The sequence below is a fragment of the Lampetra planeri genome, chromosome 21, assembly GCF_965212315.1.
Source record: "Lampetra planeri chromosome 21, kcLamPlan1.2.h2, whole genome shotgun sequence".
Taxonomy (NCBI): Eukaryota; Metazoa; Chordata; class Hyperoartia; order Petromyzontiformes; family Petromyzontidae; genus Lampetra; species Lampetra planeri.
In genome coordinates this window covers 3,443,469-3,470,552 of record NC_136127.1, presented here as the reverse complement: position 1 = coordinate 3,470,552, position 27,084 = coordinate 3,443,469, and the positions used below count along the sequence as shown (strand labels likewise).

Here is a 27,084-nt window from a genome sequence, read left to right as displayed (position 1 = left end):
TGACGTTGGCTGTAATTGGCCACGGTCCCCTTACGTTATGGAAAGCTTCGGGGCCACTTCCTGGAGCCGTGGAGTTCTGCCATTACTAGTACATTTCATAAAAGCGTGTTTAAAAAAAGTGTTTTTTTTTTATATATATATTACTTATTATTTTATCCGGTGAAGCCCACTGAGCTATTGGCTTCTTTTTGCAGAAACGACCTGGCTATAAGTGATAGCTCAACGTAGTGGCTTATCATGTGACATTTATAGCAGTCAAATAATCTAATTAATCAAAATAACCAGTGTAACACTATCTCCTGAAATTGGTTTCAAATGTTACTGATAAACAGACGCTAAATACAAACAAAGAGCAACTGCCCAAGAAGAGTAATGAATACAAGACAGAAATCACACCAAGTAGGAAAAATCCACTGCTGGATTGAGCTTGTTGGTAAGGTGTGGGTGGCTCCCAGCCGTCTTGTATTGGTTGTACAGGACACTTTTACTCGGGTTAGGCAGCTCTCACTCTCACCTACCCACATTATAAAATTTCCAATGAACTGTAATGTTTAAAACACGGCTGACCTCTGACGAACATGACCCAGCAAAAAAACGCCACTGGGCACGCCGCAGAAAAGTGCGCAGTCATGGCACATTCTTGTGTAACTCTCACTGCACATTGGACCTGCATGACCTGCACACGGAGTAAACAGAGCCTAAAAATAGCACGGCGAGCTTGCAATGTGCATCCTTTGTGGCATACTTCCTTTTTGAAACATTTTGCAGTGTCATTGTTTAACCGCTCCTCGTGGGCACAGATTGCTCCATCCATAGAGCCGTGGGAAATGATTAGTCATCCTCTACTACGAACCACCCTCAATTGCCACGATACCGGCACATGCAGAAACACAGACTCGCGACTTTATTTCAGCCGGTAAAAGCCCATTGAGCGAAATTGGCAGCAATTACAGGACATTGCAGTTACAGAGAGTTGCATACATATCCATAGAGTTACATACAGAACCATAGAGGTACGTACAGATCCGTAGAGTTACACACAGTGATACAGTGACACAACGACCAATATCATTAGATAGAGCCCCACAGACTTCGGCCGGTAGGGCCCACTGAGCTTAGCAGCTGTTGCAAGGACGACCACAGCCCAAGACCCGACTTGAATAACGGCAGTGACAGGACATCGCAGGGTGGGAATGTGTAACATAACAAGGACAACCAACAAAATTATTCATATGGAACCAAAGCCAGAAGTTACTGCAGATGTATGTAGACAAACTGGATCTACAGACTTGGGCGGAAGGAAGCTTGGTTATAGCAACACAATCGCTGCCCGCCATCAAAAGTTTGCCTGACTGCATACCAGAGTTGTAAGCCAGCCAATTTTACTTTATGTTTACAGCTAAACTGCAATGCAAGTGAAGATGTCTCTTTGCTTATACAAGTGGTGCTCATCTCCAATGACGGTCCAAATACTGTGTTGGGAATGCCACATTTCAATCGGCTGAAGCTGCTTCCTTTAAAGCTAAGTTATTGACTTGAATTATATTATCATCATCCGCAGCAGCAATGATCATTTAACTGCTGGACTGAGGTTGAAAGGCAGAGGAAGGAAATTCCAAAGCCGAGATGTGAGGAATATATCGGACAGTGAGGTCAACTGTACACTGCCGATGAGAGGTTTCAGCCAAGTGTGGAGAGCGTCACAGAAATTGGAGGAGGTATCAACAACCATTCCTGATATGGCGGCAGGAGCAGAAACGAGATGGCGACGATGAGAATGGCTGTAGTAGCAAAAATTACGATAGCAGTAGCAATCTGTCTTTAAATACTCATATAATTAAATCAGTAGGTAAACTCCAGCACATTGTTCCTACTCGAGCACTTCATGCTATTGGCCAATTATGGAGACACATCCTGTGCAGGTCAACCACCGGTGGCATGCCAAAAACTGGTGGTAAGTTGAGGACTCTAACCGTAGCTCCACTTGGCCGGACAAATGAGTTATATGAGACCGTAGCACGAATCAAACCCAGGAATGGAATCCAGGTTTCCACTAACTCGAAGGTAAGGGCAGTCACCACATTGCGTGCTTTTAGGTGTGCTTACGTGGCCGTTGGGAATGCTATTCATTCTGAAAATAGGAAGCCACTTGTGCCATGCAATTCTAAATGAAGATTGAAAACGAATTTCTTTAGAACAGCTTTTTTTGTTTGTTGTCCTTCCCCGGCACTTCCAATTAGCACAGTTGGCTACGTACGGTGCGAAAGAAGTTCAACATCCTGTACACACATAACACTGCTGACAGCTCACGCACCTTCTGCTCGCTGCTGTCGAGCCGCCACCACCACAGCGAGCTGCTCCACGAGACGAACGCGACGATGTCTCCCGCGAACGCCAGCCCCCAGAACGCCAGCAGTGCGGCGCCATGGCCACGCACGCGGTTCCCCGGCAGCGCGCGTCGCCTCTCAAGGCCCAGCAGCGCCAGCGAGGCCGCCCAGCCCACCGCAGACAGAGTGGCGTACGCCACGACGGAGCCCGCGACGCCGCCGCCGTGTGCCGTCGCGCCGTGGTACGCGCCGTACGCCACCTGCGGGTACGACACGCGGGCATCGACGATCGGGGATTTAGACGGGAAGATGCGATTCAAATTACAGTCTGTTCCCCTATAACGCGGTGGTTGCGTTCCTAAAGAACACCGAGTTATGGAAAATCTCGTTATAATAAAGAATAAATAATGTAGGGTAATACACAGTCTGCGATAACCCGTGAAATAAATATTCTGACTCTCATAAGACCTAGTGGCAATATACGCAAGAGCGGGAAATGTGTGCCGCATGATAACCTGAGTGGCAATTATGTAAACGAAAAAAAAATTAAGACCTTTCACCCATCGATTCCTTGGATGTGTTCCTGGACTATTTTTGTCACCCACGAATGTGAATAGCCAGGCACTGAGGGTCCGTGGTTAATAATGAAGGTACATAAACAGACAAGATATTTGGCCTATTTTTTTGTGTTTACATTTAGAAAGCCAAATATGCAATTATGACTGCAATCCAACTAATAAAACAACCACTCTGACTTAAAATCGATTTCGGTATCTTCATGTAAAACTATTTAGGACCACATGCACGCTTATATAGATAACTGATATTTGTTTTAAGTAATCAAGGTCAAGAGCTCATCGCACCCAATGCCAATGACGCTGCCGCAATTGAGCAATTGCTTCCTTCCTTCTGCCAGAAAGATGCCTCTGAGGTTATCATCAGCACCATCTACCTGGCTCCCTTCAGCCTTCCCCTGGCAGAACCAGTCTCAAACTACTGCTTGACTTTGTCCCGCATGCATGGACGACCTATTAACAAAGTAACAGCAATAGGGCAGCACCCAACTCTGCTGAAGCCCAGAGGTACTGGTATAAACTCCACATTACCGTGGAGTAATTGGAAAAATACAAAGGACATCACTTCCCATGAAGTACATTTTTCAGTTTAATCCAAAACAGAAAAAAACATTGGAATAGTAAAAAATTTCATCTTTAGGCCTAAATTTCCGATTACTTTTTTGTTGTAATGATCCAGAAATTGGGAAGGCACCCCAGATCCAGATCCCAGCAGGGCAACTCACCGCGAGTGCCGCCATGGCGACGGTGAGCAGAACTTGCAGGCGGTGCAGCAGCGATCGCGGCACGAACTTGGGCTCCATGGGCACGGCACGGCGGGCAAAGCGGACGCCCTGCACAGCGCCCAGCAGCAGCAGGGCACCCGGCGGCACAGCCCCGCACAGCGTGCGGTACAGGCAGGGGGACACGCCGCCGTCCACCCACGCGTCGCTCACCGGCCGCCCGCCCTCGCAGTATGGGCCCAGCATAGCTCCGCCGTGCGCAATGCCAATATCCGACTGCACGGAGGAAAGAATGAGGGAAGAGATCGGGACAGAGCGGGTCCCCGCGTGTTAACTTCACGGTGCGATACTGTGAGGATAGATTGCATAGGTCCGGGTGTCGGCTGTGGAACAGCTGAGGGGTGTGTGGCAAAGTGAAGAAAGCAATGGTGGCAACCAAAGCATTGGCCACAAGGTGAACTCTTGGCCTTGAGTCAGAGACAAACGAGTTTGAAGAAGTGCGTGGCTGTCCTGAGTCACCGGTAGAACGCCACATTCCCATGGCCAGGGACTAGATGGATTTTAAATCGATCACTGACCATGGCTGTTAGTGTAGATGCATTATGGGAAAATAAGCAATGGCAGAGTTTCCAATCGAGATAATGACCACCTGATGCTCATTGGGGCATGAAAACACGTTTACTCTTTATTGTATAGCATTACTGTGATCCTGTAGTGACCACTGTCAGACAAATGCCCACATTACCAGGAAATGTTTATAGAATTATAGACTGCAATAGCTACAGATCCTTTCGCCACATTTTAGTCTGCTGGGTGCAATGAAGCAGTTAATTTGTTTCACATTTAGTGCGTTTATGGGCTCAGCCCGTTCACCAATGACTTCACGCAAAAAAACTCCATCACGTTCAATTTAGTTCTGCGCTTCATTTAGCTAATTTCCAGCTGAGGATTAAATATCAGCTTGACTCATCTTCTTGGTTCTTCCGGTAAAGTCACGTAGAAGGGAAATAATAATAAAATAATAATAAAACATCATAAAATAAAAATTCTCACGACATTTCGGCCACAACACAAGCATCCGTCCACAGGTGAAGAAACAGAGCTGTCGGAAAGACAGCGTCCCCCCACTCATCCATCTTCCCCTGAGGACGGCTGCTTGTGTTGTGGCCGAAACGTCGTGAGAATTTTTATTTATTATGTTTTATTTTGATTATTTTATTATTTCCCTTCTACGTGACTTTACCGAAAGAACCAAGAAGATGAATCTCTGCAGTCAGGAGAGCTTTAAATCGAAATCAGCTTGACTGTCATGCTATGAACATTGCTCTTATACGCAGAGGAGGTGGAAAGTACTGCTTTCCACTGTGTGCGGAACAGAGTGCACTTGTGGGACGACCGCGGATATAGTTCGACGATATCCGCTTCCACGGGCCGTTATCTAACATCAAGGGTTGCACTGCTCTGTAAGAGTTGCGAATGGATGCTTCTAGATTTGAGGTGTTCGTGCCTGCAAGGGTCCATACTCTTTGTTTTTTTTCGGTAAAGTCACGTAGGTAAAAATAAAATAAAAAAGATATTAATTTACAACGTTTCGGAGGCAACACAAGCTTCCGTCTTCAAGTGGCACCGTCACAGCAAAATTACTGTAATTTTGCTCTGAAACGTCGTGATTTAATTTATTTTTATTTAATTTTTTGACCTACGTGACTTTACCGAAAAAACCAAAGAGAATGGATACGTCGTCTCATTGCATGGCGCCGACAGCGCTTGCGGGATAAAAACGGAAAAAGAATACGGATCAATACAAATTCATTTGCAACTTAATTCTTGCAACCACTGATCTATCCAGAACTGGCTGTCACAAGAACATTTCCCCCCGGCGGAGAGCAGAGAAGTTTAACAATGCAAGGGACATACATGGTTATTAAACACATTCCTGCGGAGGGAGCTGGTAGGAACGTTGGGTTGCTCGGTCAATGGCCAGGGTCAACGGCGGCGTGGTGTATTCCGCAAATATGCCCGACTGTGAGGGTGGGTACAAGCCGGCGTGAGTAGGTTAAACGTTGAGTTTTATAAGGGCACCACGGGGTGACCAGCCCCTCCCCACCCTCCCCACCCAGCCCCTCCCCACCCAGCCCCTCCCCACCCAGCCCCTCCCCACCCAGCCCCTCCCCACCCAGCCCCTCCCCACCCAGTCCCTCCCCACCCAGTCCCTCCCCACCCAGTCCCTCCCCACCCAGTCCCTCCCCACCCTCCCCTCCCCATCCAACCCCACCCTCCCCACCTAGTCCCTCCCCACCCAGTCCCTCCCCACCCAGTCCCTCCTCACCCTCCCCTCGCCATCCAGCCCCACCCTCCCCACCCAGCCCTCCCTCCCCATCCAGCCTCTCCCTGCACGACGGACACAATAATCCCCTGTGGGCTGGTGTCACCAGGAGGTTCCTACCAGTATTAATGCGAATGAACAGGAATGACTTGACTTCGCCCTCTCATGTTGACCGTGAAAATATTTATGTAGTTCAACTACTCATGAACCAGGAAACCACTAATCAGAAAGTGTAGCAGTTGTGTACACAGGCACACTTAAAGACTCAACAGTGGCCGGTTACTTATCAATGTGTCGTTGAAACGCACGAGCAAAATCTGTTAAGAACAGGAGTTGTGCAATCGTTTGGCATGCGTAATCGTTGGCTGTGCGAGATGAACATTACCTCCCGTCTTCACTCACCCACAATGACCCAGAGCGGTGCAGGATGGTCAATTAGTCAAGTAACCCCCGACAACCTCCAACGGCGTGAAGTGGCCCTCATCTAGCAGTGGATTAACAAGGGCCATTACGTGCACAGGGGGAATATTAGAAATCACCGTTAGGATTTTTCGGGTCCACTGATGATGCCCAAGGCTCAATGGGCAGGTTGTTTGGAATTTGAATCAGGTAGCCCAATATGACGTCAAAACGTATCGACGCTTACATTAGAATTTCAAAAACTAGTTTTTTCTTTCTTCGTCTGAACCAGTGTTTCTCAAACTTTTATTTAGGCCCGCCAACTACTTAGCCGATGCAAACATTTCCGCGGATCAACCAGCCCCCCACACACCCCTGGTGATATAACACATTCAGTTTTTTCACTCTCAAGACCAGTACTAGTACAAAATTATTAATATTATCAGAACATAAAAAACTAATTGATTGTTAATGCAGCTATAAGGTTGTTGTTTTTTTCTCTTGGGGGGGGGAGGCATTTAGATCATAGGGTTAGGGTAGTTTAATCAGGGTAGTTAGCTAACTTAATATTTTTTTCATTTAATGTCACAAGTAGAATGTTAATTAATGTCCGGAACAAAATGTTAGCGTTAAAAAAATTAACTCAACTATTTTTTTATTTTACCAGGTAAGTCCCACTGAGCTATGTAGCTCTTTTTCAGAAGCGACCTGGCCACAAATGATAGTGTCTACGAAGTGGCTTATCACTATGTGGAAATTATAGCAGCCAAATACACGAATGTTGATTCTAAATGTGGAGGGAAAAACCGGAGGACCCGGAGAAAAATCCACACGACCACAGGGAGTACGTGCAAACTCCAAATATACAGGTGTCAGGGTGAGGATCAAACCCACGACTATTTCAGGATTAACCTGCATTTGTATCTGCAGGACCATCGCGGACAACTGGTGGTCCGGGGACCACACTTTGAGAACCACTGATCTAAACCAACGCGCTTGTTATAGGATGGATATCGGTGTTACAAAGTGCTCCATTGTGTGCTATTCAAGTGACGTGGATGACGTAGCGTAGCGGATTTAACGGATATAACGTAACGCTGCTCCGAATCTAAATGAATTACAAGCGGGAAAAATTAGCGAGACGTGGCAAAGAGAATTGGCGTTCCACTTGGCACATTTGAAACCGGTTATGTGGCTGGGTGGCATTGGAAATATTCTGCAGTGCTCTCCAACAACACTGGTGTGCTGAAGCAGTAATACATTGACACCTGTGTCAATGTGACAACTATCTTAATGGGTCGCCCCTGGCGGAGGAGGGGTTTATAACACACATTTTGTCTACGTGATCCGACCCCAAAAGAAACTATTAGAAATCATTATACAGGGATTCCTCTACTTATGACCGAGTTAGGTTCCAGAGGTCTGCTCGTAAGTCGATTTGTTCGCAAGTCCAACTTTACTCCTGTCGATTCCAAACGTGTTGTACACTAAACATGGGGGGGGGGGGGGTGGCTTCACAAGTTGTATAATGTCCTGCAAATGTAGATGCCACTGGTTCTTCATTTGGCATCTACATGACAAACGGACAGGTTTGTTCGTATCTCTGAAAGATCGTAAGTCGAATGTTTGTAAATAGAGGAGTCCCAGTATTGGGTGACATTGTGTGTGCTTGACCCCACACACATATGCTCCAGCCATAGGAAGTTGATAATTGTACTTTGAATTATCAACCTGTGGATATTTAACCATGACAAATTACATTAAAACCTGACACCCCGAAGATAAACTGCACTATTATGTCCTGATGGGATGTGTCGATGCCAAGCCATTGCAAAACGTGGGTTTCACAAGGCCGTGTATTTCCAAGTCTAAGTTTGCATGCAAGCACAGAGCCTTTGAAGAGTGCAGCAACTGCACATAGGCACCACAGTGTGATATGCTTGTTGAATGGTAGTAAGCATGGAAATATAAATGTTCAGTTTTAAATTAGTATGTGATGTCATGCTTACGTGATCGAACCCAACAAAAACCTCCTCAGATGGATATTTTCCGCGGCAGCCTAAGTGTTAAACTTACGAATTAGTGCTTGTGCTTAGAGATGCATTTCCCTTCTCTGTGTTTATATATATACACACACACACGTGTAGCCGATGTGTCGATCCACTGCTGGATGAGAGCCTTGCTGCGCTTTAAGTAAATTTGACCATACCTCACCGCTGATCAGTGCGGGTTAGTAAGGGTGGGAGGTTAAATGCTGCACTGCTCTGTGCTGTCCATGCTTGTATTTGTGTGTGTGTGGTCACCCATGCCAGCACTATCCTGGCTCAAACTTATTTGGCCTTCGAGGTCTGACGGATCGGCCTACTTGGGAGCGATTTAGTCATCGGGTTCCCTTGTGTATACAGCAATAACAGCAAACAGTCCCTGGGCTGTTAAGCAGTAGTTAGTTAACAAAGGAAATTATGTCAATGTCTCACTGCCCAAACACGTGTAGGACAACTCATGAGATTATATGAATATGATGACTGCCAGTGATGGACATTCCACATTACATTGGCAAGAGCCCAGCTCTTCCATACACTTTGAAAAAAGTGAACACTCCAAAATCACCACTCCAATCGACACTCTAATTGACACGTACAAGTCCTCATTCAACAAGTCATTGCACAATCAATATCAGACTAATCGCACCTTTCCACCAAACAATAGAGTAAAAAAAAGGTGTGTTTTACTCATCACCATTATTTACACATTGAAAACGAAACTTTAATTTACCAGGTAAGGCCCGCTGAGCCTTACCTTACGTCGTGATAATTTTTTATTATTATTTTATTATTTCCCTTCTACGTGACTTTACCGAAAGAACATACAATATGAATCCCTGCAGTCACGAAAGCTTTAAATCAAAATTTATATAGCACTTGTTCAGAAGAGACCTGCCCACAAATGACGGCTCAACGAAGTGGCTCATCATGTGGACAATTATAGCAGCCAAATACTCTCACAACGCGTGTTTCTAAACGTGGAGGGAAACACCGGGGGGACTCAGAGAAAAAAATCCACGCAACCACTGGGAGAGGGACACGCAAACTCCAAATATACAGCAGCAGCAGGCGTCATGTCGGGATCGACCCCATGACCTCCTGCACACCAGGCGAGGCAGCTAACATCTCCTAGCTACCGTGGCGCCCCAATAACCACGACCATCGTCAACAACACCAAGCATCTCATCACCACCACCACAATCGTTACGAAACCTGTATCACAATTATAATTACCACCATCGTCAATGTCATCATCATCATAATTCTGGCAATTACCACCACCAATACAACTATCACCAGTACCATCAGCTCTAACGTCATAATCCCCCACCACCACCACCAACATATTCATGTCAAATAAATAATTCTCATCACCACCACCAACTACATCGTCACAATCAACTTGATGCCCGCCAGTATCACTCCCATCATCAGCACCGTCACACGCATCACCAACACCAGCCTTAACAGACTGTTGGGGCAAGTGCTGTTAGCGAGCACCTATTAAGGCCGGTCGGCACGGCACACGAGGGGGTGGGGGGTGGCCAGCACCCCCCAGTAGCGATGTTTACCACACACCGCACCAGCTAACTAATTTGAGGCTGAGTCGACCTAGGGGAGGAGGCCCAGGACCGGCTCAGATAATCGTCACTGGGTGTTGTCGATGAGCGGGAATCGAACTCGGGCCGCCAGGTTCCCAATAGCATCACCAAGACAAAGATGCCCTCAATAGACTGTTGGGGCAAGTGCTGTCGCACCAACATCTCCATCATCACACCCATCACATCTTCACCACCAAACCCACACACACACTGCCTAGGCAACACAGCCCAGCGCACATTACCTTGACAAAACTCCGGCAGCAAGCGAAGCAGCAGCAGTAGCAGCAGCGCGGCAACGCCGTGCCCACACACACACACCAGGCGGAGTGGTCGTTCGCGCGTGATGCGCTGCTACGAGTGTGTAAGATAGCGGTGACGGCGCATGTTTATAGCTTACTGGTGGTGCTTGTGAAGAGTTAGCAGCGAGGTTGCTAACGCCCCCCCCCCCTCTTCTCTCTGTGTGTGTCTCTCTGCCTCTTGCTCAATGCCTCCCACACACAACCGCAGCGTCCTGCCACTCTCGTTACCCGCCCTGCACCCCACCCCCCCGGGGTCGAACAGCTGTTTGCGGACGGAAGTGACGTCGCCCGGTGGGGGCGGGGGGAAGGGGGTCGACACGTGCGCGATTCTTAGGTTTCTTTGCAAACACGTGCGTCACGGTGACTTTTTAACTTTAATTCTAGATTTGAAGCTTTCGTGACTGCAATGATTCATACTCTTAGGTTTTTTTTGGTAAAGTCACGTAGGTTGAAAATAAATAAATAAATGTAAATACAAATAATAGAAATAAAATAATAAATCACGACGTTTCGGAGGCAACACAAGCTCCCTTCATCAGGTGTAACTTTAGTTTAACTTAACGCGTAGGCTTTCGCAACAAATATCTTCCATGAATACAGATTTTTTTTGAGGGGGGGGAAGGGTTAGATCGCGTAAATATTTAAGTGTGTCGTTAAATCCGCCACCACCCGACACGGCCAATTAGTAAGATGTGTCACTTAAACAGATCGTGACAATTCGTCACTAGTACAGCACACCGGTATGGTGGAGAGCCAAGCAACAACATTGAGTACGACGTTTCACTAGTAATTACAACTAGCTTCATCAGGCGACAGCCAGATTTTTACTTTTACACTGATGCTGGGTTTTGTGGCGATGCAAACCCAAGATTTGGGGGCCGCGTGGTAAACTACAGTACAGGTGCTATCCACGTGTTTGTGACCCCCATTTAATTATCTAAAACGGATCTGTATATTTTTTAAAGGTTTAGTTAGCTGCTGTGCATATTGTCACGTAAAATACAATTAAAGTAATTATAAAATAAACCAACATTCGTCAATAACACGACATTTAAAGAGATCAGAAAAAAATAGGCAAAGTTTTGGGCCCTTCTCCATAGCACAGAGGCCACTTAATACCATGTCGCGTTGATGCAAACTACATTTCACATTCGCTTTTTTAATGACCAGTTTTTGTTAAATTGGCATATTAATCGTTACACTGGCAATCACTATTGGGGAAGAGACACCAAAAAGCATGTGCGACGAAGGGCCATGACATGAAAATCTCGCCTATTGAATATATCTATAATTCTAATTTACATTGGTAAGGCGCATTTCATCCAAGGATCCCAATGCGCCGTGTATGGAAATCTGGGTAATAAGACAGAGCCAGCAGCGTAAACTAACCAAATTATGGGAAAAAAGCTGTGAGTTTTCAGGGCAGATTTAAATAGCTTTAAATATAACGATTGTCTTATCAGATGCAACGCGTTCCATTGTCTTGGAGCTGCACTGGCAAAATCCCGATCCTTTAATTCTAGATTTAAGCTTTCGTGACTGCAAGAAAACTTGGCTGTGACGGTGGAACCGTCACAGCCAAATTTACTGTATCTAGTGAAAATAAATCCAAAAGACAAGATCTTAAAAAGAAATCCAAAAAGACAAGATCTTAAATACTAGTTAACTAGTATTTAAGATCTTGTCTTCTGGATTTATTTTCCCTTGATACAGTAAATTTAGCTGTGACGGTCCCACCTGAAGACGGAGACTTGTGTTGCCTCCGAAACGTCGTGATTTATTATTTTATTTTTAACTACGTGACTTTACCGAAAAAACCTAAGAGTAAAAATCCCGATCACCAACTTTTTAAAACGTTCTACAAATCCACATTTGTATTACATCATATTAATGCTCGTCGTCTGTGCAACCATTTTTTTTTAATACTGCGACCATGCGTTGCCGAGTAATGGGCGAAAAAGAAACGCACTTATGCGGACTACAGAATTCAAAACCCCGCTGTGTGCAATACGAAATCAAATGTTTCTCTGCTGGCCGCGAGGACCAAACGCCAGCCTAGCAACAGGCGTCCCCATCAGCGGTGTCCCCAGAAACGGTATCCATAGTAACGGTATCCACGGTAACGGCATCCCTAGCAACGACCAGGCCTTCCGGAAGCCAAAGGTGAGCATCAGGGAGGAGCCTAGTGGGGAGTTCTGGACGGAATGTTTTACTGGTAGGAACCTCCTGGTTACACCAGCCCACAGGGGATTATAGTGTCCGTCCGTCGTGCAGGGAGGGGTTGGGTGGGGAGGGGAGGGTGGGGAGGGGCTGAGTGGGGAGGGGCTGGGTGGGGAGGGGAGGGTGGGAAGGGTGGGGAAGGGCTGGGTGGGGAGGGGCTGGGTGGGAAGGGTGAGGAGGGGCTGGGTCGGGAGGGTAGGGCTGGGTGAGGAGGGGCTGGGTGGGGAGGGGCTGGTCACCCCGTGGTGCCCTTATAAAACTCAACGTTTAACCTACTCACGCCGGCTTGTGCCCGCCCTCACAGTCGGGCATATTTGCGGAATAAACCACACCGACAACCCAACATTCCTACCAGCTCCCTCCGCAGGAATGTGTTACTGAATGAGGCAATAATGAGAATTGATTAAAACAGGTCCCTGCGGGGTGGGCTGGTAGGAACGAACAAATACGATACGAAGGGAGAGTTTGAGGCCTAGTTCTAGGCTTTAGGCCTAGCTGTAGGCTTTAGGCCGCTGTGAGTTAATTTTTAATTAAAATGTTTTAATTATTAATGTAAAAGCTTTACATTTAAATGTTTCTATTTAAAAACATCAGGGAATGTAACATTGTTAAACATTAACTCCCTTTCACACACGCGGGGGTACGATACGAAGGGAGAGTTTGAGGCTTAGTTCTAGGCTTTAGGCCTAGCTGTAGGCTTTAGGCCGCTGTGAGTTAATTTTTAATTTAAATGTTTTAATTAAAAACTATCTCAGGGAATTATAAGGGAATGTTACACTTGTTTAGCCAGGAAAGCGTCACTGAGTCTAAAGGTTTTTGTAGGGTCCTGCCAAGTGTTTGCAGTAGGGGGCGATGTTGCTACACCTAATCGGACATCGGACGGACGGACGATATAATCTATTGTAGGCTGGTTCACTTCGTTCCTACCAGTATGAGTCATTGAATGCATGCAACTTCCCAGGTTTAGAATGCAGGGTTCCAGAGCCTTCTCAATGGTCACGCATACATTTTGCAATGGTCAGTACACTGAAAACTGTATTACTCCCGTCTCTACATGGCTTAAGATGATTGCTTCAAGACTATTGCTGCCACGAATTCGAATGCAATTCCTAATTATCCAAATGAAACACTGAAATATTGAATAACATTACTTGTCACTCTGCACGTTTATTGAAATGCTCTACGCGTTTGTTGTTGCTGATTGCTAAGTTTCTGCATTTGCAGGCCTTCCTCCTGAATTATCATTTTCTTTTTTAAATGCGTTTGTAATTTATATTTCCTCTTTTAATATTTTCTGTATGCTATCACTCCTTGTAATCCCACTTTAAATCAGCGGGTCGCCCTTGAAAAAAACTGCTGTTTATCTCAATGGGCCTTGTCTCAAAATATATTTTTAATTAATTTTGGGAAATGATATTGCATACAGTGCTAAAGCCAACAAAATCATTGTGATACGGTCAGCCTGACTGATTTGCGAACAATAACTAAGATGTCATCTCAAACGTTACACTGCACTGCAAATGCTGCAACACTTTAACTCAGGTTCTCACTTTTATTAACAATGTAATAACATAGTGAAACCGAGCCATATACAAACTGTTCAATTACAAACACTTCACAATGACAAAATACATCATCATACTTTTCATAAACATAATCACCACTACTATTTATGGAAAATATAATTCACATTCAAAAGTGAAACATGTCAAAAAGTTTTTTTAAGTTTATGAAAGATTGAAATGGTGAGGAAAGCAGAAAGATGAGATAGATTCAAGGGGGAAATATAGAGAGAAGAGTAAGGGACCCAGCAACAAACCCTGCAGAACACTCACACTGAGGGGAGGGAGGGGATAGAGACTCGTGCAGTCAAAGTTACATTCTCTCTCCCTGCTCAAATGAGCGATGGGGCAGACCTCATCTCAATTGGCTGGCTTTTGCTGGTGGTGGATTTCCACATTCCCATGTCAGACCAGTAAATCCATAGAATAACCACTATTAATATCCCAAGCATTTTTATTACATTCATAGAACCTGGAGGTATGAGGAGCCGAGTTAGCTATTGACAAGGAATTGAACTTGTAACCTTCCAAGCGATGTGCGCTAACCACAGTGAAACCTGGCCAGCCAGTATGTACACAAGCCTTGCTTAATTTTATACCTGAAGAAATATTGAAGTTCATATTTCATTTGTAAGTAAAAAATATATAAAAGCTGGTGAGTTTTTTTTCATGAATAGTATATGCTGGTGCATTGCTTCAATTGGCACGGTGAGATGCTTAGGCGCTGTCAGCCCCGTCTTCTGAAAACCAGGGAGGTGATGCTGTTCCCTGTGCTGCCCCCAAAGGTGAAGGTCGGGGTCGGGATCTGCTCTTCCAGCTCGAACCCTGAACCAGGGCGACAACACGCACAGAGCTCAAACTCCGATCATAAACATAGAGCTCTGACCTTCAAGACTTCATCCAAATACAGACCTCAAATGCAGATCTCTGACACCAACCTGAAGCACACAATTCCATTCATTACAGACAAATAAACCCCACTTAGAGATCTTAAACATACTCCATACTGCACACTCCACGTATATATTGGATCCATCCAAAATTGACCATATAGATCCTAAATATCGACAAGAAAAAGGGACCTAAACATTCATCCCAAACACACACTTTTCCAACGCAGACCCATGAGCAAGATCCCAAACTCAGATCCTAAATAAAAACTCCAAACACAGACTCTACAAATAGGAGCATATTACAGACCCCAAAAACAAACGCCAAAAGAACACCTCATCGACTACAGATTATATATAATGTAAGGATGCTATTAAATAAATGGTAAAAAAAACATGGAAACTCAATCGTGGGAGATTCATGTCAAGCGACTCTCAAACGCAGCCCCCAAATACCTCCTCAATGGGAGATATTGTGTACCTATGTATGTTGAACTTCTTTCGCACTGTACGTAGCCAACCGTGTGAATCGTAGATGTGGGGGAAGTACCACGTGGTCGTGTGGATTTTTCTCCGGGTCCTCCGGTTTTTCCCTCTACATTTAGAAACATGTATTTAGAGTATTTGGCTGCTATACATGTCCACATAAGCCACTTCGTTGTACTATCATTTGTGGCCAGGTCGCTTCTGAACAAGAGCTGCATAGCTCAGCGGACCTTACCTGGTAAAATAAAAAAATTAACCCGTAAAAACAAAGTTTTTCACTATAAATCCTTTATATGCATGGCATCGGTTTTATTTTATTATTTATTTCTGTTTTTCTTGAGTAAGAGTTTCATTTTTATCACATTTGTATTTTAAATTAAATATGAAATTTATTTTTTCCTAAAAAGTGGAAAATTTTGGAAAAAATTTTCACGAAAATAAATTGTCACGCACAACGAATCTGTGTGCAAAATGTCAGCTCGATTGGATCACGAGAAGTGGGTTAAAAAACGACCGAAAGATTTGCACGGTCGTAAGCGCGCAAGCAAGCAAGCAAGTGAACTTAATATAAAGGATTTAAAAAACATAGTTTAGTTTAAGTTTGAAGCACTGTCGAGTATTACGACGACGTTCTCACCGTCGGAGAAGTGCGAGAGCAGCTCGGGCCGCGTCCAGTTGCACGAGGTGATGACGAAGAGTCCACCGGGCGCGAGCACTCGCCGCAGAGCCTCCACGTAGTCCGCCCGCCGCTCGGTCGCCCCATCGGGGCTCAGTGACACCGCGTCCAACGTGCCCTTGTCCACGCACACGTCGAACGGCCCCAAACCGCGGTCCCCCGCCGCCGCTGCCAGGGCCAGGAAGTCCGCCTCCTGCAATTAGTCCGTTGGTTAATGAGGGTAAGTCGACTCTGTTTGGTTTATCTACGAGGCCTCAGAACCAGATGAACAAAACAGGCGGCGAAAACAAGTGGCACTTTGCTTTATGTATGTCGAACTTATTTTGCACCATACATAGCCAACCGTGATAATAAATGTATTTTTATTTTACCAGGTAAGGCCCACTGAGCTATGTAGCTCTTTTTCAGAAGCGACCTGGCTATCACAAATGATAGCTCAACCAAGTGGCTTATTACGTCTCTATTATGTGAAAATGTATAAAACCGGAGAACCTGGAGAAAAATCCACGCGACCACGGGGAGAACATGCAAACTCCAAATATACAGGCGTTGTGGATGGGATCGAGCCCAAGACCTCCTGTATATCAGGCGAGGGAGTCAACATCTTGCCACCACGAGGTATGGGGGCACATAGGCTGTGAATCTCTGAAGGCTGCATTAAGATAATCTCGAGTTTAAAATCGCCATCACGCTTGCAATGCAGCACTTTGAAGGCAGGGATTGGTGAATCATGCAGATTAGTAAACTGCCAAAGCTGCTGGCCTGCGAGTTATCTCGAAAATACATCTTGAATCAAACTGTGCAGAGTTTTGTGTGTTATTTCTATTTACCTTTGGTTTTTTCTCTGGGTACAGTACAGATAGTCCCCGAGTTACGATATTTCGATCTTACGATGGCGATAGCGATACAAAAAAATTGTCAAATATTTTAAATTTCGCGCGGCAGGCAAACGCAGCAGCGTACGAGGTACGATACTGTACGTGGGACGCTGCCGGGATGTACGCATCTCCCGCCTTGTGTGGTGATGCCTCATTTCTCACCAGCGGTCGATGGAGTTAAGTGTTAGCGCGTGTATTTTTTTCTCCTGGGTAGGTAAGGCCATCTTCGACTTACGATATTTAAGTAGAGGACTACCTGTAGTCTGTTTTCCTCCCATGTACAAACTGACCAAATATCTGAACACATGACCCGTCTTGAGAATCGCCACCATACTCTAGTGACATCACTGCAGTGATGTACTAAAACCTTCGGCGTGATGCTGTTGACTTTCTTTCAAATACATTTATTACTAAAGCTTCAAACACATGCCAGTAGGAATTGGTCACAGATTTAATATACAAAAGGAGTCGAAAATTGGTAGCAAATTGTTTGGCAGTAGAGACATCAGTGCTTTAAAAAAAAACATCGTGTCAAAATATTGAACAATAACTGACAGACCTTCGTCAATCCACTGCTGGATGAAGGCCATGCGGTGTGTGTCAAGGGGGTTACTTGACCATACTTCACCATGCTGGTCAGTGTGGGTGAATGAAGGGGAGCCATTGCTGGTTCAGACATCACACACCACTGATTTCAGCCGTATCCGGGAATGGAACACGAGCCGCCAGTTTCACCGTGCATTGCGCCACCCACTGCCCCACTGCTCCACTCACAATGTGTCTATGGGTCTACGTAATGCAAACTCGGAGTGACGTGGCGCTAATACCTGGAATACGATGTGCGGGTGTCCTTGCTCAGATGCGATGGACTGGGCCAACCTGACAGCAGCCGCAGAATAATCAATGCCAGTCAGCCGCGTGAATCCTACCTTGGCCTGTGGGTATAAGACACAGATATACGGACACGCTTGGACATGCTCATCAACACGACACAGCCAGAAGACAAGGGTGCCAGGCAAGCCGGGCTTATCTAGAGATGCGGTCAAGTGTCTCGGGGTGCTAACATTATGCCCATGTCAAATTCAGATATAATCTGGCATGGCTAAGTGATGCTGTGGCAGCGTGGCTCAGGGGTCTATAATTCTATGCCCATGTTAGAGCACCATGTGGCAGCCTGGCAGTTACTTTGTTTCAATACCAGGCTGCTACAATGTATGTATGTTGAACTTCTTTCGCACCATACGTAGCCAACCGTGCTAATCGGAGGTGTGGGGGAAGGCCAACAAACTAAACTCAAACAGCAGTGATAAAGAAATTAGTTTTCAATTTAGATCTACGAGTGCATAGGTCTAGTGACTTCCTAATATCAGAAGGAAGAGCGTTCCAGATGGCCGCAGAAGCGCATCTGAAAGCGCGCGATGCGGTTTATGCTCCTTGACGACATCGGCAAGGTAAAATGGTTTCATTTGCCAAAAAAACAAGTCCACGAGTCTATTGTTTGTTTTAGAAGTCTCCAATCATCAAAGTAAAGGGGTCATCAAAACTAATGTTCTTGATACCACCACCCCTTCCTTATCTCTCCTATACCCTGAGCAGATACTGAGCTAACACATTGGCCTATATTGTGTCTTTTTAGTATTTGTAAAGTTTCATCTCGCAAACCTAATTTACTACCCCTGTGTACCTTTAATCTAGGCGGGTACAGAACATCTACAGACAATGACAGTTACACCATGCACAAATAGGTTAGCAGAACAAATTAAGCACAATTTACAGAACTTTAGAAGTGAATGCACGTGAGATAAAGAATACAATACTGAGCATGACGTCGGACCAGGAATATATCTATTTAAAAAATGGCACTTACACCACACGGACAAATATTGTTGGTGTGGGCGGTTAATTGGTCGCGGAGAAGATGTGACGTCGGATATGTGACGCTGTGATGTAATACTTATGCAGCCTGTGTAAATGGGCGATGGAAGTAATGAGAGGTGTTCTGCGGTTCCGAGGCAGCATTACGAAGACAAGAAACTGCACCAGTTCTAGCAGCAGGACGCCGTTCCCTGTACCAATGTCCAGCACAGAGCTGTCCTTGTCCGTCCCGCGAGCTTCCATCCAGCGCACGACACGCTTCATGCTGTCCCGTCCAAACCTGCGGTCAAGAGTGACAGTTCAGTGCACCCAGCCGCCCGGGAATTAGCAAAGCGCAGAGTGTGCTGCAGAGGTCGCAATCGGGTACCCGATACCCGTACCCTACCCGATACCCGGCTACCCGTACCCGGCCGGGTACGGGTACCCGTTTGCGACCCTGGTGCGGCCGGGTACGGGTAAGGAATCAAAACCGTTTGCGACCTCTGGTGTGCTGTAATGGGGGCATTAAAGACCCCGTGACGTAATTCTCAAGGGTAGACCATTGGGTGCTGCTGTCGTCTACGTTTGAACAATGGCTGTGACTTGCCTAAAAGATGAATGTGTACAACTACATTCCAAACTGGACTTTCAAATTCTCTTTTAAAAAATCTCAGTTTACTCTTGACTGGTTAAATAAAGATTAATTAACTATAAGATCCAGTAATATAATTTTCGACACAAGTTCCATTGTTCTAGTTTAAATATCTCAAGTCCCAGTCTGGATCTAACTTTTAAATTAAAGTCTGTGAAGTCAGAGAGTCTCCATGCCTAATGAAGCACTGGGACAACCACTGTTGACTTACAAGAAAGATGTGCTCATATATAGGCCCCAAACGGAGGATGGGCTGAGTCGACCCCTGGCCAGGATTTGAACTGTGAGTCAAGAGCTCTGCCCACAGCGTGACAAAGCTGGGCATCAGCAAGAATATGAATTACTCATACATACAGTAAACACGGTTTCCCAGTTCTCCCTTACGATAGAAGTAATGAATCTCATACCACGGTCTCACGGCCAATAAAATATCGGCTGGCCTGCATAGTGAATCGGCTAGTAGACTCAAACCAGTTTCCTATGGTAGCCTTACCGGGCCAAACCAGCTCAAAACAAGCCATGGTAGCATGCTTTTCCTGGGTCACATGGCTTGCTTTGTGAAGGAAGCTACACATTTTTTTCCGACGTATGGGGGAGTCAACAGTTGTGAAATCCCAGGCTCAATACAGAGGAGAATGACGCACCATCAATGACATCTCTCGCTTAGGTCAAGATCATGGCCATGTTTTTGTAATAAAACAAAATAGCCACTTGAAGGGTTTTTCTGAAGTTCTGCGAAAAAACGATATATTGTGCAAACGTTTTCAGAAACACAGAGCCACATTGCTCTGAGAGATTTCAAAATCGATTATTTCTTCAAAGATTTCGATAACACACGAGGAATAAAATTGTGAACAATCGAAAACAAAAAAATTACAAAATCTAAAATAGAGAAAGCTTTCCCCCAAGCAAATGTAAAAATTTTTTAAAAGCTAGCAATTCCGATCGCTTCCCTCTGGCTGCAAAGGGGAGGGAGGGAACTGGAGGATGGAAGTGTAGTGCCATAAGAGGGGAGGGGCTGCTGGGGGCTCTGGGATCCTAGGCAGATAAGCCTTGGCGCCAGGCGCTGGGATCCCAGGCACCCCAGCCAGTTAAGCCCCTTGGCGCCACCAACGGGGGGGGCTGTGTGTGCTCTGTGGGATATCTGGGGGCGCACACAACCCCACCCATCGTTGGGGACGAGGCATAAAAGGGCAGCTCCCTGGCCGATCGGGGCCAGTTGTAGCTCAAGACCCAAGACCCGCCAGCCAGCCAAGCTTAGGACCCTGGACCCCCTCGTCCCGCTTGTCCTTGTAAGGGCCGGGACGCTGTGAGGGCCAGTGGTGGGACTCTGGGACTCCCGGCTCTACGTCCTTGTAAGGGCGAGTTCCGAGGAAGCCAGAGTCCAGACCCGCACCTTGGCTCGGTCGGGTCAGATAGGCTCCCCTAGGGTAGTTGTAGCCGGAGGACCCCAGAGCGTAGCCAGAGTAGTGTATCTAGGCTGTGTACCTAGGCTGTGTACCTAGGTTGTAACAGAGTATGAGGACTGAATGGAGTGTTGTATTGTAATAAAGAAGTTACCTCTACAAGTGTCTCCGGAACCCATTACAGAAGGGTGGAGCCAAGGCCACTGAATCACGTGGCTTATTGAAGCATTGGGGCAATAAACGAGCACTGCTCAGGTCTGATTTCTAATCGTCATTGGAAAAGTGGCATCCGTGATGTTTTAACGGGCCTTGCACGTGAATGAGTGCTGTGCTTACCAGACCTCACCCACGTCCCCCGTGTCCCTGTATAGAGACAGTTCCCGCTGGTAGGCATCCTCCCAGCTGCAACATCACACCAGCATACAGCCTGAGTGGGCACATGCGATAATACTAACAATACAAAATATACATTTTTTAACGTAGGCTTTCACATTCAAACATTGATTCATAGTTGTGTTTTTGGGTTAGGTCTGAGATCTGCTGTTAACCTGATGATGCTGGATGTAATCTGTCGTGGAACACCATACTCATTTAAATGTTGTAGGCTTCCTCTCCAACACACCGGGAGTGTGCTGAAGCAGTGATCAATTTGGCACGTTTGTTCACGTGGCACTTTTATTAATTGGCTGTGTCGGATGGAGGAGGGTTTACGACACACTTTTTTTACATGACCTAACCTAAAACCCCAATTATGAATCACAACACACCATATTGGGAAATCACAGAAAATTCATTGTTGCTTTTTCAGTCCATTTGTGCAGAGCTCTGAGTATTATCCTTGTGTGTATGTTTTTTTATTTTTTACCTACGTGACTTTACCGAAAAAACCTAAGAGTACTTGTGTGTATGTGTTGGCTTACTCCATGTATTCCAGTTTCTTGCTACATGTAAATACAATCAGTAATGGGAATTGCTAAATATCTCAATGTCAGACCCTCGTGATAAGGTGTCTTGAGATTGAGGCTTTCCTTGTCATAGGAAAAGAATATAACTGATGCCTCAATAATATATGTATGTAGCAAACTGTGCTAATCGGAGGAGCAGGGGAAGGACAACAAACTAAACAGATAATGATGTAAATATAAAGACATCCCTTTGCTATAAACCAGATGAATCACAGTTATAAGGATGGAAACATTCCTTTATAAATGGGTGGCAGCAATGACCTGATAATATAACCATATCAGAATAACTATGAATATAGCAATGATTGCATGATTTGTAAAGAAACGTGAAACAGGAACTCATTTATTCTAGATTTGAAGCTTTCGTGACTGCAAGGATTCATATTCTTAGGTTTTTTTCGGTAAAGTCACATAGGTAAAAACATTAAAATTAATAAAAGTAAAATAAAAAAAAAATCACGACGTTTCGGAGGCAACACAAGCTTCCGTCTTCAGGTGGAACCGTCACAGCCATAGGAACTCATTTCTAAATGTCCTAAATATGACAATTATAGTAACATAAGATGCACTTAGTTCAACTCATCATCCTGCTAGAAGTTGATGAAAATTAGTACTACTTTGTGGAAAGTCTGTCAACAGTGGCTCACTTGTTAAGAAATCAAATGTATCATTCCGGATGACCGCTGCAAAGTATGATCTTGAATTTTTATTATAGTGTGCTGATCTTTAAAGGTGTATTGCATTTTTTTATACTGCTACTGATACTCCTGCTGTTATGGAGTGACTCATGCAGCCAGCTATGGCTGCAAAGTTTGGTCATACATGTTATGTATATCGTTTATTGTTAAATTTGAATCACAGTTCCTATGATTACTGTTACATTGTTTTTACAGCTTTATTTTGTTGATTTTGAAAACGTTTTGGTTTAACCACGTTTGTCTGTTGTAGTACAGAGTTAGCCTGATAACTTTAATCTAAATTGTCTTATGGTTGTTATTTTTTACTTGCATCCCACCAGGATTTTTGCACACAGCGTTGAAATACGGTGTTTTTTTCTGGAAGATTCTGCTGTTTTTTCCTGGATTTTTCTGTTGCGTGTAGTCACTTTAAGATGTTTCTTGTTCATGTTTTTGTTTGTTGCGGTTGCACCTGAGTCAAGAGCCGCATGGCTCACAGGCTTATACCTAATCAATGAAACTGAAAACTTAAAAACAGCCCGGTCATGGGAATGTGGAATTTCCACTCCTGGCTTTGGCCCATCAACAGATTAACACTGCCCCATTGCTCACTATGCATCGAGAAAGAATGGCATTACATCAATAAAATGTCCCAGTTTAGGAGCTATAGTGAGAATAAAGGACTTGATGCTTTGTTGTGATTTAAATCAATTTAAAAAAATCTATTCTGCATATGGAAAAAAGCTTACTGTTGCCAAGAAAAATTGCCAAGGCCCTCTACGCAGGAGAGATTCAGCTTAAACATGTTCTTGTTGAATCTCCCCTGGCAGGCACTCATCCCAAGGAAATTAAAGTGGCATTAAAGCAATATGTTGTTGTTGCAAGTACTGCAGTCAATCTTATTTATTTGACAACTCCCAGTACAGATTACCCCGACACTTAGCAATTAAGTGCTGTTGCTGTAAAACGCGGTACTAACGGTGCTCCTGATCCAATCACTATTGACAGGTCTTTCTCGAATGCAAAATGGATAGCACATTTACTGTTATTGGCAGCAGTTAGGGTAAGATACATGAGTTTTTACAGGCAGTAACTGCCTGGTTGGCTCACACCTTTATATTAAAAAGTTAGATCCCATTGTGAATATTTTATACCTTACAGTTACATGCTAATTTCTCACATTAACATCATGCTAATCTCTCACATTGACATAGCCACTTTCGTACCCTCGTCGAGGAGGCCGCTCTCCTATCTTACAGTTACATGCTAATTTCTCACATTAACATCACCAGCCCCGGCCACTTCTTTACGACCCTTCGGCTACACCCATTTCAAACCTTTTAAAACAGTCTGCCTCAACAGCAGACCATGATTTCCCACCTGATGACGGACGCTTGTGTTGCGCCCAAAACGTCGTGATTTATTTTATACCTATGTGACTTTACCGAAAGAACCAAAGAGTATTTTACATCTGTTATGCCAGGACAATTTTTCTCCATCGTGTCAAAAATGTGCCGTGGATAATTTATAAAATGTTGGGAGTTAGGTTATAACACGAGAACAAAAATGCTCAATAAAGAATACCAATGCATACTCAAGAGTTTAACAGCTGGCGGCACACTTTGGTTGACAATAAATGCCCTGCAGAAATGAATGGGAATCGAACTTTTGTGTAAAGTGTCAACCATGCTACCTCACAGCTTTCATGTGACAACAATGTACCCTCTACTATGATGTATTTAAATAATCCAACTGTACAGCTGAGATCAGTTTATGGCAGCATAGCAAGTACAATAATCTGATGACCTCTTGGGGACTTTGGAATCCACTCTTGCTCATTAAAACATTGGCGAAAAATCCCATTGTGCCATTCATTGAAAAGAACCCCTTCAGTATTATCTGGTTGAATCTTTAAAAGTCAAAGTTCGTCATACAATCAAACAAGCGATGGATCTCGTTTTTCCCTAGGACAAGCACTTTTGGCTTTCCTTAAAGCAAGACTCATTTCATCTACCCCGGAGGAATACACCCTTGACCAGAATAACTCACGATCTTCGAGCGTGATAACCACAATGTCACCTGGCTATATGTGCACGTGTGTTGTATAAGTTGCATTGAGTTATCTTACTAGGACTTGGTCCCCAGTTGCGATGGTTCGAAATCTCCATCATCCTGCTCATCCACGCACCCGGGCACTTTGTTCATGTCCACGTCCACCAGCTCCTCTCCTGAGCTTAAATGTTCACCGCTTTCCTAAAACAGCAGCGCAGACAGGAGCACGCCAAGTTTATTACACATCATTTCAAAGCAAAACCACCAGATCTCCGTTACAAATCAGTTAATTCCAGATAGCAATTCCCAGACTATTCAGGTCAAACCCCAGACAGGTAGCAAGCCTAATTGGGAATGTGTCAGCCCATAGGCCAGACACGAACTCACTACTTCATTGAATATGCCCCGTAGCCACATGACGGCAGTCTGTGTTGTGTGCCGGTGAGTGGCCTCGCAAACTATTTCCATCAGTGAATGCATCTTGGCCGCACTAATCGGGTACTGGTGGGGGTGGCAAGGGATGTTTTCGACTCGGTAACACGGTGTTTAAAATGTTAGCGTGCCCATTCAACTTCTGCAACTGAAAGGTCCCCTTTCAGTGTCAGAAGTTACCTCTGTGTGTGTGTTAAAGTGTCGTTTCCCACCAAAGTATGTGAAAGTCTTGTTTTTGCGTGTATGTATTCTAAACACACATGTTTAGAATACATACACGCAAAATGACTGATCTGAACTCCACTGCACCCTCAGCCACAATCGATTGCTTCTCAAAGGTCAGCTATAGCCTCACACGGTCATAAATGCACCCAGATACATTAACACGGCTAACAGAGATTATATACTCAGATCCGAAAGGCTCAACCACAAACGCATTTAGTGAACTTGAACGTAACTTCAGTAACGATAGATTAAACCTTTAAAATTGTGTATCAAGCACTTGCCCAAAATTTCAAATCGGCCTCAATCTCACATTCTCTCAGATTCACTCTCTACTCAATAATAGTTTAGTTCCACAGTCCACTCATAAAAACGTACATACTTAGTACACTTATCAGCCGTACAAACTGTTTACACCACTCAGCAGCAGTACACACACGATACTGTGCATCACTCATCAGCAGTACACACACAATACTGTTTACACCACTCATCAGCAGTACACACATAATACTGTGCATCACTCAGCAGCAGTACACACACAATACTGTGCACCACTCATCAGCAGTACACACACGATACTGTGCACCACTCATCAGCAGTACACACACAATACTGTGCATCACTCATCAGCAGTACACATCACGATACTGTGCACCACTCATCAGCAGTACACATCACGATACTGTGCACCACTCATCAGCAGTACACATACAATACTGTGCACCACTCATCAGCAGTACACACACAGTACTGTGCACCACTCATCAGCAGTACACACACGATACTGTGCATCACTCATCAGCAGTACAAACGCAGTACCGTGCACAACTCATCAGTAGTACATAGTACACACACACACACCATTCATAAACAGTAAACAAACGTATAAAAGCTACTCGTTAGCAGTGCGTACTCAGCACAAACAGCACTCATCAGCAGCACACAGCCAAACGTGCCGCTGCACCCAGGTACACGTGGTGAGGCACCACGTGTTTACCCCAGTGGCCCTAGACCACAACCCATGTGGAGTGTCTCTATCCGTAGCACGCCACTTCACAAGCCCCGGTGTGTGTGTTTTAGTTTGTAATTCGTGTTACAGCATCTCACGGACTCAAGTGCAAGACGCTTTGTCAACTGTGGAGCAAACGCAAATGAATGGCGATGAGAGAGAGAGCGAGAACGACGATGAAGGTTTGAGCTGAAAACAGAGAGCGCTCATCGCATTTCTGCTCGGGCGCATGCAGATGACGGGAGAGAAAGTGGCGTGGGCTATTACGTCATGCACGTAATATGAAATGCGTGATGACGTCATCGCGCTGGTTCTATGCTAATGTTAAATGCGTGATGACATCGCGCTGGGACTGCTAATCGAATGCGTGATGACGTCATCGCGCTGGTACTGTGCTAATGGCAAATGCGTGATGACATCATCGCGCTGGGACTGTGCTAATGTGAAATGCGTGAAGACGTCATTTCGTAGGTACTCTACTGTGCGCCGAATGCGGGATGACATCACCACACTGGTCCTGTCCTAATATGAAATGCGTGATGACGTCATCGCATCGGTACTGCGCTATGCGCGATGACGTCAAAACGCCAACTTACGTGATTGCTTCTAGATTTGAAGCTTTCGTGAGCGCAAGGATTCATACTCTTAGGTTTTTTTTCGGTAAAGTCACGTAGGTAAAAATAAATAACAAAAATAATATAAATATTAATATAAATAACTAGTAAAACATTTTTTATCATTTACTTTTATTTTTACTTACGTGATTGCGTCACCGAACACTTTCGCTTGACTGACGCGCTGCGTTG

The 27,084-nt window shown here is 44.9% G+C and overlaps 2 protein-coding genes across 9 annotated transcripts in view; both read right to left on the bottom strand.

Moving 5' to 3' along the window:
- Positions 1-10,707, bottom strand: part of ABCB6 (ATP binding cassette subfamily B member 6 (LAN blood group)) — a 45,009-nt gene extending 34,302 nt beyond the window's left edge. Inside the window, exons 1-3 of one of the 4 annotated variants that reach the window (XM_078603750.1) lie at positions 10,393-10,707; positions 3,628-3,900; positions 2,315-2,587 (exon numbers count right to left, since the gene is read on the bottom strand). In XM_078603750.1, the coding sequence (XP_078459876.1) occupies positions 2,315-2,587; positions 3,628-3,870 (516 nt within the window). In that variant the 5' untranslated portion in view covers positions 3,871-3,900; positions 10,393-10,707. Of the gene's footprint in view, positions 1-2,314; positions 2,588-3,627; positions 3,901-10,237 lie in introns of all 4 variants that reach the window. The other 3 variants (XM_078603748.1, XM_078603746.1, XM_078603749.1) reach the window with 3 other exon arrangements.
- A 3,345-nt stretch (positions 10,708-14,052) lies between these two features.
- The window catches only part of EEF1AKMT2 (EEF1A lysine methyltransferase 2), a 373,327-nt gene continuing 360,295 nt past the window's right edge, over positions 14,053-27,084 (bottom strand). Inside the window, exons 1-7 of one of the 5 annotated variants that reach the window (XM_078603762.1) lie at positions 27,039-27,058; positions 24,689-24,813; positions 21,255-21,320; positions 19,047-19,161; positions 17,834-17,941; positions 16,090-16,321; positions 14,053-14,901 (exon numbers count right to left, since the gene is read on the bottom strand). In XM_078603762.1, the coding sequence (XP_078459888.1) occupies positions 14,804-14,901; positions 16,090-16,321; positions 17,834-17,941; positions 19,047-19,161; positions 21,255-21,320; positions 24,689-24,765 (696 nt within the window). In that variant the 5' untranslated portion in view covers positions 24,766-24,813; positions 27,039-27,058 and the 3' untranslated portion in view covers positions 14,053-14,803. Of the gene's footprint in view, positions 14,902-16,089; positions 16,322-17,833; positions 17,942-19,046; positions 19,162-21,254; positions 21,321-24,688; positions 24,814-26,182; positions 26,353-26,376; positions 26,558-27,038; positions 27,059-27,084 lie in introns of those variants that run through there. The other 4 variants (XM_078603759.1, XM_078603758.1, XM_078603760.1 and 1 more) reach the window with 4 other exon arrangements.